The following is a 13,867-nucleotide window of genomic DNA, read 5'->3' on the forward strand; positions in this document are numbered from 1 at the left end:
AGATTAGATGGATTAGATAGTACTTTATTTATTCCGTCAGGAGAGTTCCTTCAGGAAAATTAAAATTTTCAGCACAATCCCATTCAAGTTTAGACAAACATTACAGGGAGACAGAACAGGATCGCTGACGGGTCTGCCGGCTTCCAGCGCCCCTTAGTTGAAAACAACCCTAGTTAAAAGACATTTTCAAAACAAGAACCTAACATTTCAGAAAAGCAGTAATTTATTGCAAATGAAACCTACACACTGAATGTGTAACAGTGATCACACCACGCAGTCCAGCCTTGCACCAGTGACCACATATCCCCACTGATTGAGAGCTAATGGGGAACTGCACTTTTTGGGAATTTTGCCTATATTTGCCAATCATTATGAGAGACAAGGACACACTTCTGTTTTGTTTTTTTAAACAATTTAAAAATTGATAAAACACGCTTGAAAAATGCGGCTAATGTAGGACACCGTTGGAGCCTTTAAAGCTCTCTAAAACCACTTCAAAACCCCTCCAGCAACGTTTTATATACACACTGCAAGTCTATACAGTGGGGCAAAAAAGTATTTAGTAAAGCCACCGATTGTGCAAATTCTCCCTCTTAAAATGATAACAGAGGTCTGTAATTTTCATCATAGGTACACTTCAACTGTGAGACAGAGAATGTGAAAAAAAAATCCACTAATTCACATTGTAGGAATTTTAAAACATTTATTTGTAAATTATGGTTGAAAATAGGTATTTGGTCAACCATTCAAAGCTCTCACTGATGGAAGGAGGTTTTGGCTCAAAAGCTCACGATACATGGCCCCATTCATTCTTTCCTTAACGCGGATCAATCGTCCTGTCCCCTTAGCAGAAAAACAGCCCCAAAGCATGATGTTTCCACCCCCATGCTTCACAGTAGGTGTGGTGTTCTTGGGATGCAACTCAGTATTCTTCTTTCTCCAAACACGACGAGTTGAGTTTATACAAAAAAGTTCTATTTCGGTTTCATCTGACCACATGACATTCTCCTAATCCTCTGCTGTATCATCCATGTATCCATTTTGGTATAAACTCAACTCTTTGTGTTTGGAGGAAGAAGAATACTGAGTTGCATCCCAACAACACCAAACCTACTGTGAAGCATGGGGGTGGAAACATCATGCTTTGGGGCTGTTTTTCTGCTAAGGGGACAGGACGATTGATCCGTGTTAAGGAAAGAATGAATGGGGCCATGTATCGTGAGATTTTGAGCCAAAACCTCCTTCCATCAGTGAGAGCTTTGAATGGTTGACCAAATACCTATTTTCCACCGTAATTTACAAATAAATTCTTTAAAATTACTACGAGGTGAATTCCTGGATTTGTTTTTCACATTCTGTCTCTCACAGTTGAAGTGTACCTATGATGAAAATTACAGACCTCTGTCATCATTTTAAGTGGGAGAACTTGCACAATCGGTGGCTGACTAAATACTTTTTTGCCTCACTGTATATAATTTAGTAACAGACGTGCTCATAATAATATGTACAATATTTGCCATATTTTTATCATTTTAATAATTTACGGGCGACAACTTCTGGCAACAATGTGTGTTCCTACAAACGGAATCAAACATGTGTGTTTTCTAATCATGGCAGACTTGGTGACAGACAAGAAAGACAACTATTTTCGAACAAATGAGGATTTACAACCTTATACTTTTGAAGCTAAATATACTTCTGCTAATGGAAGCGAGCACAAAGGAAGAATGAGACGGAGCGGATGAAAGCTGGTAGGGGGATGAAAGCGATTTTTACACTGTAAATATGAAAATTGGAAACAAGCTATTGTGACATAAATGGATTGCTTAACCCAAAAACAAAAGGAAACGTCCCCAGTCCGCTGGACTAGAGGAACAACTGTCCATCGAGTGAGTCACTTTAATATCGATCATAATACACACAGCACGCCATGCATGTTAGTACAACTACAGTACATACGCTGTCTGGCTCTCTCAGCTGTGTTCAAACAAAACATGTGGACTAATACTTTAGATACAGTATACGATTGTTCATGTTTTTCAGTCAGTACAAATTGGTGTCGTATCGCAGTGTTGTGTATTACAAACTCAAAAGTATTTTGTGTTGTTCTTGCCATAGTTAACTTTTATGTCTAATACCGATGCACACTAATGTGTTACTACGCTAGAAAAAGAGTTCTTCACCGTTCACTCTTACAATAACAATATCGCTACAGCTTGGTTATTATACAGGTTACGGAACGAAAATGAAGTATTATTGACTGTTTTTTAATACATTTTTAAGGTGATTGAGAGGTAGAATTGATTGCTCCCATTAGCTGCATTGCTAACCACCTAGTTTACAAACAAGCCAAATTTTATGTCAGAAGGCAAAAAAAACTAAACCATTTGTCTTCTTTTCTTTCATAATGATCGTGAGGTATAGGCAAACTTTTATAAAAGTGCAGTTTCTCTTTAAAACATCGAGAGAGAAGGCAAGATCTGATCCATCTGGTCTCGATTACTGACGATGTTTCAGATTCTTTTTTTCCTTTTTTTTTTAACAGATGTTACATATTTTATACATATAGATTTACGCACATCGCAAAGGAATTTAAAAAATCATCCAAACTGGGAAACTAAAAACACATCGATATTAAATTTGGGTAAATAAGAAAATCACTCATTGGGCATGGTAACTAAGTGTTAAAATACAAGACTCATACCAAAGTTATTGAAATAAAATATAAAACATAATTTGCCAGCTCACAACTTTACGCATAATGTAACCATGGATGTTTTGTCCTACCTGGGTAGTTCTGCATCATGACCGAAGGCATGCCCCTGTAACCAGGGTGGTTGGGATCATAACCTTGTCCATAGGGGTAACCATGCATGTAGGGCATGTATCCTTGATGCTGCGCTAGTGGTGACGAGAACTGCAAGTGGGGATTTGTACGCGAGTCTTTGCTCAGCATCCGAAGTTCCTCAGAATGTATCCGAGGGTCAGTACTTTCTTTGCTCTCCTCCTTGAGCCCACTTTGACTGTCCTTATGTCTGCACCTTTCGTCCTTTGATTTCCTATCACGTTCCCGTTCTCTGTCTCTTTCATCCTTCCATCGGGGTTGTTGGTGCTGGTGTTCACTTTCCGCCAAGGCCTTTTGGTTCTCAGGGTACTGCTGGTGGTCAAAACAAAGCAACAGAGATGACAAATGCAGATATCCATATATTCAATCAAGACCAAAAACACACTCCTGGCTTGCACCCATGATTTTCCAAAATCATATTTACCTGTCTGTACCAGATAGTCTGCTCTGTGCCAGACTGACATCTGGAATCCAGTGCTTGCTTCAAGTCCTCCTTCCCATGGTGTCCCTCCGTCAGCTTCATCTTTAGCCCTTCAGCTTGCTGGGACTTTGCGTCTTCCCCCTTAATGCCTCCCATAGATTTGGACGAAACCTCAGAAGGCGAGTCTCTGGATTTGTTAGTAGGCTGTGGCGTCTTTCCAAGATCAGACTGAATGGGGGTTTTGGAAAGGTTTGGCTGCATTGGACTCTTTTGTTTCCACTCCTCCTTAATGGAAGCTTCTCTTTCTTTCAGGGCAATGTCAGACTTTTTCTCTGCAGCACGATGCTGTTCTGCCATTTGTCGCTGGCGTTCCTCAAACTGCTGTCGATAGGCTGGGTTAGTGTTCATTAAATGGTTATGGTAGGCCTGATCGGAATGATACGCGTAAGGAGGTACATAAGCATACTGATTGTAGTAAAGAGGTTGCATATACATGTTGGATCGTTGTTGAATAACAGATGGTTGTTGCTGCTGCTGTTGTTGTTGTTGTTGTTGCTGCTGCTGCTGTTGCTGTTGTTGTTGCTGCTGCTGCTGGCCAGTGACTATATCAAGTCTGCGATCCTCATGAACCTCAATCTTGACTTTCTCCTCAACCTGATCCTGGTCATCCTCCCTTTTAATCTTCACCTGACCTTCTGGCACCGGTGTACCTGCATTAGGCCCACTCGGACTGGGGTTGACATTATTAGGCGAGTAATATGTTTCATAGCCAGCATAGTATGGGGAATCTTTGCTGGGGGTCTGATTTGGAAAAAGAGCTTTTTTGACACTTTCTCTGAGTGACTGGTCCTCTGTCCTATTTTTGACTCCCTCTACTTTCCCCTCTCCGTCCTCACCAGCATCAGAGATGTCCGAGTAGGCTGGACTGTGCGTTTTTACAGAGGAGTTATCAGCACCATTCTGGTTTGCCATGTGGAGAGGCGTAAGAGGCTGTGGCACTCCACTGCCATCTATCCGACTGGCTACACCGATGGATGGACTTGGAGCATTATCAGAAAAACTGTAGATCTTGTCAGCCTCAGCCTTAATGCTTGCCAAACGACTCTGATGAGGATCTGAGGAACCATTAAGAAGCCCTTCAGCCTTATTGCCCTGATCACACGGTTCTGAGAACGGTGGGTTAACCTCCTCCAGTTTCCCTCCCTTAGCCAGAGACTTGGGACTGTCAGCCTCCTTTCCACCATCCTTTTTCTTCTTGTCTTTCTTCTTCTTGTCTTTGGAACTACATGGGGGAGGATCTCCAACAGCAGGGGGTTTGGGTTGTGTTCCTTTCATCTGGGGGCTCTTCGGGATTCCTTGCAACACCGGTGCAAGTCCTGGAGAAGAATTTGGATTTCCCGGCGGAAAAGAGAACATTTGCTGTGATGCTGAAGGGCCAGTGCCGACTGTCCGAGGTGACTTCATATTTTTCTGAGCCATTTTATCGGCTTTTGTGCTGCCTTTTTTTGACTTCTCAGAGCCTCTCTTTTCATCGATACCATCATTACTGGCTTCATCAGTAAGGCATGCTCCATCATCACATACTTCCATTGGGGTGCCTCCACTTTCTGGATCAGTTTCAGCAATTTTCTTTTTGCTCTGCTTTGAGCAAAACTTTCCCGGTGACGGGGAAGGACTTTGAACATCAAAGTTCCTTCCTTTTGGAGTGACTGACCTGGCAGGAGACAGTGATCCTTTATGTGAGATGGATGCTCCATTACAGTTCCCAGGTTCAGGGTGAAGTGTTGAGTCCTCTCCGTATTCACTGTCTACATCTAATTCCAACTTCACATCCTCGTCAGTGTGAGCACGGGCTTGGTGGTACTTGAGACCATTAATGTGCTTATACTTTTTGTTGCAATTGGGATGAGGGCAGTCAATAAGAACAGGTGAGGGACAGCTCCGATCAACAGGAGGCAGAAGTGGCTCAGCCTTGATAGAAGGAATGAGCAGACCTGTTAGCCCGATCCCTCCATTGTTAGAGTTTGTCCGCATGCGTTTGTTGCCTTTGGTGTCCTCGGAGCTAGAATTGGGCTCCATGTCTGAGGCAGGTTTGGTCTTACGTTTTCCAGCCGGTGAGGGGCTGGCCTTAATATCCTCTGTGTTGTTGTTGGGAGGAGTGCGACGCTCCGAGGGAGTCTGGCTTCCCCTTCGGCCCTTGGTGTTCGAGGCAGCACGCGTCTTGTTGTTGGTGGCGCCTTTGTTGTCTGACGAGTTGCTGTTCTCGTTGATGGGGGTGTTGCTGTTTGGTCTCATCCGCTTACCTCGGCCCCGGCCATTCCTCATTTCCAGGTCACTTGTCGGGGATTCACAAAAACTGCAACAACAAAACAGTTTGGTGAGTCTAAATGCCAAGTGATCTACTCCGGATAAAATAATTACCGACGTGATCCGGATAAAATAATTACCAACGTAAGAATGCAAGTCAATTTGTATGATAATTTGATAAATTTAACTGAAAATCTCACATAAAAGTATACAACAACGTGGCAAGAAATACTTCAACAATGAATAAGCTAAATATGTATTGGATCAAAAATCACTTCATATTCTTTACTGCTCGCTAAAGTTACCGTATCTGAGTTACTGAACAGAAACATGGGGAAATAATTACAAAAAGATACTTCATTCACTAACCATGTTACAAAAAAGATCAGTTAGGACAATACATAATGTTAGATATAGAGAACATTCCAACCCTGCAATTATTGAATCAAAAATATTAAAATTCCACGATATAGTGAATTTGCAAACAGCTCAAATTATGTACAAAGCAAAGTATATATATATATATATATATATATATATATATATATATATATATATATATGTATATGTATATACAGTGGGGCAAAAAAGTTTTTAGTCAGCCATCGATTGTGCAAGTTCTCCCTCTTAAAATGACAGAGGTCTGTAATTTTCATCATAGGTACACTTCAACTGTGAGAGACAGAATGGGAAAAAATATCCAGGAATTCACATTGTAGGAATTTCAAAGGATTTATTTGTAAATTATGGTCGAAAATAAGTATTTGGTCAACCATTCAAAGCTCTCACTGATGGAAGGAGGTTTTGGCTCAAAATCTCACGATACATGGCCCCATTCATTCTTTCCTTAACACGGATCAATCGTCCTGTCCCCTTAGCAGAAAAACAGCCCCAAAGCATGATGTTTCAACCCCCATGCTTCACAGTAGGTATGGTGTTCTTGGGATGCAACTCAGTATTCTTCTTCCTCCAAACATGAAGAGTTGAGTTTATACCAAAAAGTTCTATTTTGGTTTCATCTGACCACATGCCATTCTCCCAATCATCTGCTGTATCATCCATGTATCCATTTTGGTACAAACTTAACTCGTTGTGTCTGGAGGAAGAAGAATACTGAGTTGCATCCCAAGAACACCAGACCTACTGTGAAGCATGGGGGTGGAAACATCATGCTTTGGGGCTGTTTTTCTGCTAAGGGGACAGGACGATTGTTCCGTGTTAAGGAAAGAATGAATGGGGCCATGTATCGTGAAATTTTGAGCCAAAACCTCCTTCCATCAGTGAGAGCTTTGAATGGTTGACCAAATACTTATTTTCCACCATAATTTACAAATAAATTATTTAAAATTCTTACAATTTGAATTCCTGGATTTTTTTTTTTATTCTGTCTCTCACAGTTGAAGTGTACCTATGATGAAAATGACAGACCTCTGTCATCATTTTAAGTGGGAGAACTTGCACAATCGGTGGCTGACTAAATACTTTTTTGCCCCACTGTATGTAGGGGAAAAAGTAACTTAAAATATTTGTATGCAAGTACAACACTTAAAACATTTAGTATATCAACTAAATTATGGAATGGATTAGGTAAGGAAATTAAACAATGTACTGATATGACGCAGTTTAAGAAACTGTCGAAACTCAAATACCAAAAAGAAGAACCGTGATAAACATTCTGAACCTATTGATAATCTGATTCATCTCACTGTATGAAATACAACTCACTTCACTAATTATTATAATATTTTTTTTTTCATTTGTTTTTTTGTGAATGAATTGAGAATAGAAAGTGAACAAAGGTGTTAGCAATTGTTATGTAATGGAAAAAGGGTAGAATTAAATAAGCTCTCTTCTTCCTACTTCTTCTTTTATTATTATTATTATGTCTATATCAAACATTTTTTGTAAATATAAAAATAAACCTTTATTTATGATTCCAAAGCAAGTTATCCATCAATATGTAGAGGTGCATCAAGAAAATCTAATAATCAAACGCATGGACAATTGTGCAATGATACCATGAGATGATTAAACATTTATATAAGTGTTGTCAAATAATATATATCTAAAAAAATAAAATAAAAATAAAAAATCAGATGCATCACACTTGAATTTTGATTAATGATGATTAATCACAGGTTAATTGCATGTGTTCTTTAAATAAAAAAAGAGGGCCCTCTGAAGGCAGTCTTTACTGCCAACGCAATGAAAACAAGTTTAACACCCCTGCTTTAGTGTAAACAACATATGTACAGTACATAAATAAAAAAGGAACTTCACAACACAAGTGGGAATGAGGGTCTTGTAAATTGACTACTGATGTTGTGCAGGCGTGATTGGAAGAAATGACGGCGGGCAGGAACTCAACTTTTTTTTATCCGAGCACAGCCTCGTCTCTCGTTAAAACACAGCAGCCGTCGGAGCCCCAAAAGACCAACTGCACTTTTGCGGCCTTCACATTAAAAGCGCTGCATGCTAAATTTTGTCCGGCAGAATAAGTTTCATTAAATAACCTAAATAAGCTTTTTTTTTTTTGCACATTTGTCGTGTTCTGTAATTATTTTGGCTTTGCTGTGATGTGATGCTGTGGGTTGTAGTCCATTTTGTGGATTTTTTTACTTTGCTGTTTACTTACATTAGTGAAGTATTTAAATTGCAATTCAGTTCAACTCGAACATCACAATCATCATTTGGTACTAGTATTTGTAAAAATTTAAACAATATCCATCCCAAACACCGACTTGTCAAATTAAATCAACTTGAGTATTTTAAGTGACATTGACGGATAAGAAAAATAAATACATTTTATAGAAACTTTAAAAAGACTGAATTTAATCCGAATAAAACTGAAGTTTTCTATGCTCCTACTTAGGGATTAAAAAAGACCTACTTTTCCCTATCCTACTATACTTATAACTTAAGCCTTTCCTGTAGGAAGTGTAGTAGGAAGAGAAAACAAATCCATAACAATTAAGTCCTTATAAGAAGCCTAATAAGAGTGTAAAATAAGCCAAAGCTCAGATTGCACACCAGAACTTAGACAGTATTGTAAAAAGATGCATCAGTGAGTTGTAGTCATTTTCTGCTGCTTATCAGTTTAATAATTATGGGCCTGCTAGCAGGAGATGTTCCGCTTTTTTCAGGCTGTGTTAGTCAGACATACAATCACACAGCAACTGAATATCTCATTTTGTTCACACATTGATGTAATTTCTCCTAAAGACAATTACTTTTATATGTTTAATTTATTTAACATCACTACCGAGTTCCTGCTGTACTTATTCTTTTTCCTACTTCCTGTCGCGGCTATATTTATATATACATATATTAATTTGATGTCGCTAAAACATAGTGACCAACGTTTAGTACTAAACATAATCACAATGTTTATTTGTGGTGATCCATCACCATTAAAAAAATACTTTAAAAAATCAAAGCCTTAATTATATGACTGATTGTCGACGGCGGGCACAATCTAAGAAATCAGATCAGACTGTGAAAATCCTTGAAGACAGCTCTACTGCCATCTAGGACCGGGACAAGAACACATTTTGCTGGACAATATATTTTCTTACAAATTATTGCCGATAAACAATATTATTGTCAGCAATTATTTTGAAACCAAAAGACCACTAATGTAAACATAAAACATCATATGTAACCCTTTCAAAGGCGACACACTTATAATTTTCACAAGTATTCTTAGCATTGTAATGTCAATAACTTTTAATTGCCCAAAAGAGGTAGACAATAAAACTCAAATAGATTCTCAATCTCAGTTAGTCAAAACTGCACTTCAGTAAGTCAAGCATCTTCAAGTGCAGTTTTACCCAGTTAGAACAACTGGATCAGACAGAGTTTTTTTGATCGCCATCACTTTCCAACAAGTTCTGCATATTGGTTGGTTGGTTGGTTCATCCATGTTGATGGGCCAATCTTGCTGTTTTGGTTTGAAGATAAAATATTCCCACAAGAGGACGTTTGGCTTTGTAATCATGTTTTTCCCCTAATTTGTGTTGACAAAGACTGTGGATGACTGACAAGAAGGGTCACTCCTTTCATTTATTTCTGCTATTGAACGAACACAGCCGGGTAATTAGAGCGATGCACAGAGTGAAAGCTCTTGCACACTGTTAGAAAGCAAAACACGAAGAAAGCAAACACAAATTAAGTTAATTTTCATTTATGTTTTGATTAATTACTTTATTGATTAAGGCCCAGGCTTAATAACAAGTTCACAATAGTTTGAGAGGCCATGCCTATAAAAGTCACCAAGTTGGTCTTAAACTAGTAGCAGTCTCATTTTAAATTTCTGCTGGGATTTTTTTAGTCCAATTTTGCAGTTACTATAATCTGTCCACAAAAATTAAATTTCAGCAGACCTAGAAATTTAACCATTCACTTAGTTTGATGCACAGTGACCGGCATTACCCAAAACTAAGAACACGAAGTAGTAGTGTCTTACCGAGGTGGAGCCCAGTCATGCCGTGTACAGTCCAACAGAGTGCCCACGTACGTCTTGTTTCTCCAAGTAACATTCACCACCAACATTCCTGTAAGAAAAGAGAAGTATATCAATAATAAATACCGCATTTTTCGGAGTATAAGTCGCACCCGCCGAAAATGCATAATAAAGAAAGAAAAAAACATATACAAGTCGCACTCGAGTATAAGTCGCATTTTTGGGGGAAATTTATTTGATAAAACCCGACACCAAGAATAGACATTTGAAAGGCAATTTAAAATAAATAAAAAATAGTGAACAACAGGCTGAATAAGTGTACGTTATATGACGCATAAATAACCAAATGAGAAGGTGCCTGGTATGTTAACGTAACATATTATGGTAAGAGTCATTTAAGTAACTATAACATATAGAACATGCTATACGTTTACCAAACAAGCTGTCACTCCTATTCGATAAATCCAATGAAATCTTATACGTCGAGTCTCTTACGTGAATGAGCTAAGTAATATTATTTGATATTTTACGGTAATGTGCTAATAATTTCACACATAAGTCGCTCCTGAGTATAAGTCGCACCCCTGGCCAAACTATGAAAAAAACTGCGACTTATAGTCCGAAAAATACGGTACTGTATATCTGGCCTATTTGCATCAATACAATGCTATGTACACTTGGGTTGTCCTGATCCGATATTTGGATCGGATTGGCCACCGATATTTGCCAAAAAATACGTATCGGCAAGATCCAGTTTTAAAAAAAACTCTGGTCCGTGTATTCCAACACACCGATATAAATAATACATTCCACTCTTCTGCTGCTCCCTAAGCTCCGTTCCACATTTTCCAGAACACCTACAATACATCCACAGGTCTGCGTTGACGGCCATGTGAATTAAAAGTTACGGTAAAAATGTCAGCTGTGTGGGATTATTTTATCCTACAAAACAAAAAAGATGAAGAGGTGGAGTGTAAAACATGCCACAATAAAGTCAAGCGTGGTGGTAAAATTGTAAGACATTTTTAATGACTCTTGCGAGTTAGAGGCTTTTTAGCACTCATAGATGAAGACAGGTGCAGGCTGACACCTGAGCATCTTGAAGTGCTCGTCTTTGTTAGAAAGAATCTCCCCATTATGCTTGGACTTCAATTGTTTGCCCCCCCTGACTGGGGCAAACAATTGAAGGGAGTGTGTAGATATATGTATATATTTTTTTTAAGTTTACACTTGTTCAAGAGCAAGTAATGATGCTGAGTTAGACATTTTATCCCACTTAGGTTGTTTGTGTGTTTTGCTTTTTTTAATAATGTTTACAGCATTATTTGCACTTTATACTGTTCAGTTTTTTACTGTTTAATGATGCCATTTCTGTTTGTCATGTATAATTTTTGATATTTTGTGTTTATCCTTGAATAGCAACTATTGTGTATTATTCAAACTCACCTAATTCAGCTGGCTAGTTGTTATCAAGAGTACTAAAATCCTTTTCAGCATGAATCTGACAACTAAGTATGCTAAATAACTTTAAACTTTAATATATGCTCAGATAGGCCAATATCGGCCAGTATCGGTATCGGATCGGAAGTGCAAAAACAATATCGGTATCGGATCAGAAGTGCAAAAACCTGGATCGGGACATCCCTAATGTACACTCAAAGTTCGACATAACACGGTCATTGGGGTCCATAAAATACCGATCGCATTATTCCTGAAATCGCTATATATAGAAATCCTCATTTTTTTACCCTTCTCTTTTCCAAAGAATCGAATAAAAATGTTCCCCAAATCAGACGTGATGTGAATTGGTAGTTTGTGTTCTCAGCTAGCTAACTGTTGAGTTGGTGGAGCTAAGCACCCCACTTCAAAGACAACAAGAAGTGGACTCGGTGAACGATAAAACAATAGTTTAGCTTTGTCTTCTTCTTGCACCCATCTCATGGAGAGGTTGTCCCAGCTAGAGGGACGTGTCCGCCAGTTAAAATGCAGTAACTTCGTAACTTTAGATGCCGTGGACGGTCTTGTCAGCATTAAACGTATTGAGCTAACTAGCTCAGTTTGTAGCAGCCCTGGAAGACTTACAAGCTACGGTGAGCCGGTTAAGACGCATAATAAATTTGGTTTGTTAGCTAGTCCCACACCCCAGTCTAAGGGCCACCACACCACAATGTAAAGGGGAGAAAACTTGGGGTTTATGGCACGAAATAATAAATAATATTGGATATAGAAAACATATAAACCCTTTATTTATTAAATCACAATTATTAAAATTCAACGATTTGGTGCATTTGCAAACAGCTAAAATTATGTATAAAGCAAACTATAACCTGCTACCCTAGAATGTACAACAATTCGTATAAATAAAACCTTAGAGGAAAATCTAAATTAAAACATTTGTATGCTCGTAAAACACTTAAAACTTCTAGTTTTAAGTATATCAGTATATCAGTTTTAGTATATCAGTATGTGGAGTTAAATTATGGAACGGATTAACCAAAGAAATCAAACAAAGCACCAATATGTTTCAGTTTAAGAGACTGTTCAAACTACAAGTGTTCACAAAGCACACAGAACAATAATTATGATGCTTTTTATTTGTTATTGAGACAAAGATTATTCATTAGGGATGTGGGGAAAAATCGATTCGAATACGAATCGAATCCGTTGTGCGATTCAGAATCGATTCTCATTTAAAAAAATTAAAAAAAATCGTTTTTTTTTTTAATCAATCCAACAAACCACTACACAGCAATACCATAACAATGCAATCCAATTCCAAAACCAAACCTGACCCAGCAACACTCAGAACTGCAATAAACAGAGCAATTGAGAGGAGACACAAACACGACACGGAACAAACCAAAAGTAGTGAAACAAAAATGAATATTATCAACAACAGTATCAATATTAATTATAGTTTCAGCATAGCAGTGATTAAAAATCCCTCATTGACATTATCATTAGAAATTTATAAAAAAAAAAAAAGAACAATAGTGTCACAGTGGCTTACACTTGCATCGCATTTCATAAGCTTGACAACACACTGTGTCCAATATTTTCACAAATATAAAATAAGTCATATTTCCTTGCCTTTATGTGGGCCTACCGAGGATGTCGTAGTGGTTTGTGTTGTGGTTTGTGCAGCCCTTAAGACACTAGTGATTCAGGGCTATATAAGTAAACATTGATTGATATTTTTGGTTTGTTTAATAGTTAAAACAAATTTACATTATTGCAATCAGTTGATAAAACATTGTCCTTTATAATTATAAAAACTTTTTTTAAATAATACTACACTGCTAGCATGTCAGCAGACTGGGGTAGATCCTGCTGAAGTCCTATGTATTGAATGAATACAGAATCGTTCTGAATCCGAAAAATATTGTTTTTTAATCAAGAATTGCGTTGAATCGAAAAAAATCGATATTATCAAATCGCGACCCCAAGTATCGATATTGAATCGAATCGTGGGACACCCAGAGATTCGCAGCCCTATTATTTATGTATTTAATATTTGTTTGCTTACTATTGTATATTATTTATTTATTATGTATTTATTTACTGTTCTGTTACAGAGAACAAGGACATTGGATAAAATTGCTATGGTATGAGAAGGGGTAGGATTCAACAAGCTGTGCTTCTTTCTACTCCTTTTTCGGACCTGCTGTAATGAAACAACTGGAACTGTGTGATGCATTACATTGTACCGTATGCATGTTCGAAATAAACTGAAACTGAACTGAACTAAACGATCGTATTACATAGAATATCACGTAATATCAAACGATTACAGTATATTGACCACTTCAACACTTTATCAGCAGCAAAACCG

At 38.0% G+C, this 13,867-nt stretch overlaps 1 protein-coding gene across 3 annotated transcripts in view; it reads right to left on the bottom strand.

Moving 5' to 3' along the window:
• LOC133542836 (zinc finger protein 609-like) overlaps window positions 1–13,867 on the bottom strand; it is a 235,845-nt gene that overhangs the window by 23,512 nt on the left and 198,466 nt on the right. For 2 of the 3 annotated variants that reach the window (XM_061887034.1, XM_061887033.1), the window contains exons 4-6: window positions 10,039–10,126; window positions 3,270–5,622; window positions 2,788–3,157 (exon numbers count right to left, since the gene is read on the bottom strand). In XM_061887034.1, the coding sequence (XP_061743018.1) occupies window positions 2,788–3,157; window positions 3,270–5,622; window positions 10,039–10,126 (2,811 nt within the window). The remainder of the gene's footprint in view (window positions 1–2,787; window positions 3,158–3,269; window positions 5,623–10,038; window positions 10,127–13,867) is intronic. The other variant, XM_061887035.1, reaches the window with a different exon arrangement.

The sequence above is a fragment of the Nerophis ophidion genome, linkage group LG25, assembly GCF_033978795.1.
Source record: "Nerophis ophidion isolate RoL-2023_Sa linkage group LG25, RoL_Noph_v1.0, whole genome shotgun sequence".
NCBI classification, from domain to species: Eukaryota; Metazoa; Chordata; class Actinopteri; order Syngnathiformes; family Syngnathidae; genus Nerophis; species Nerophis ophidion.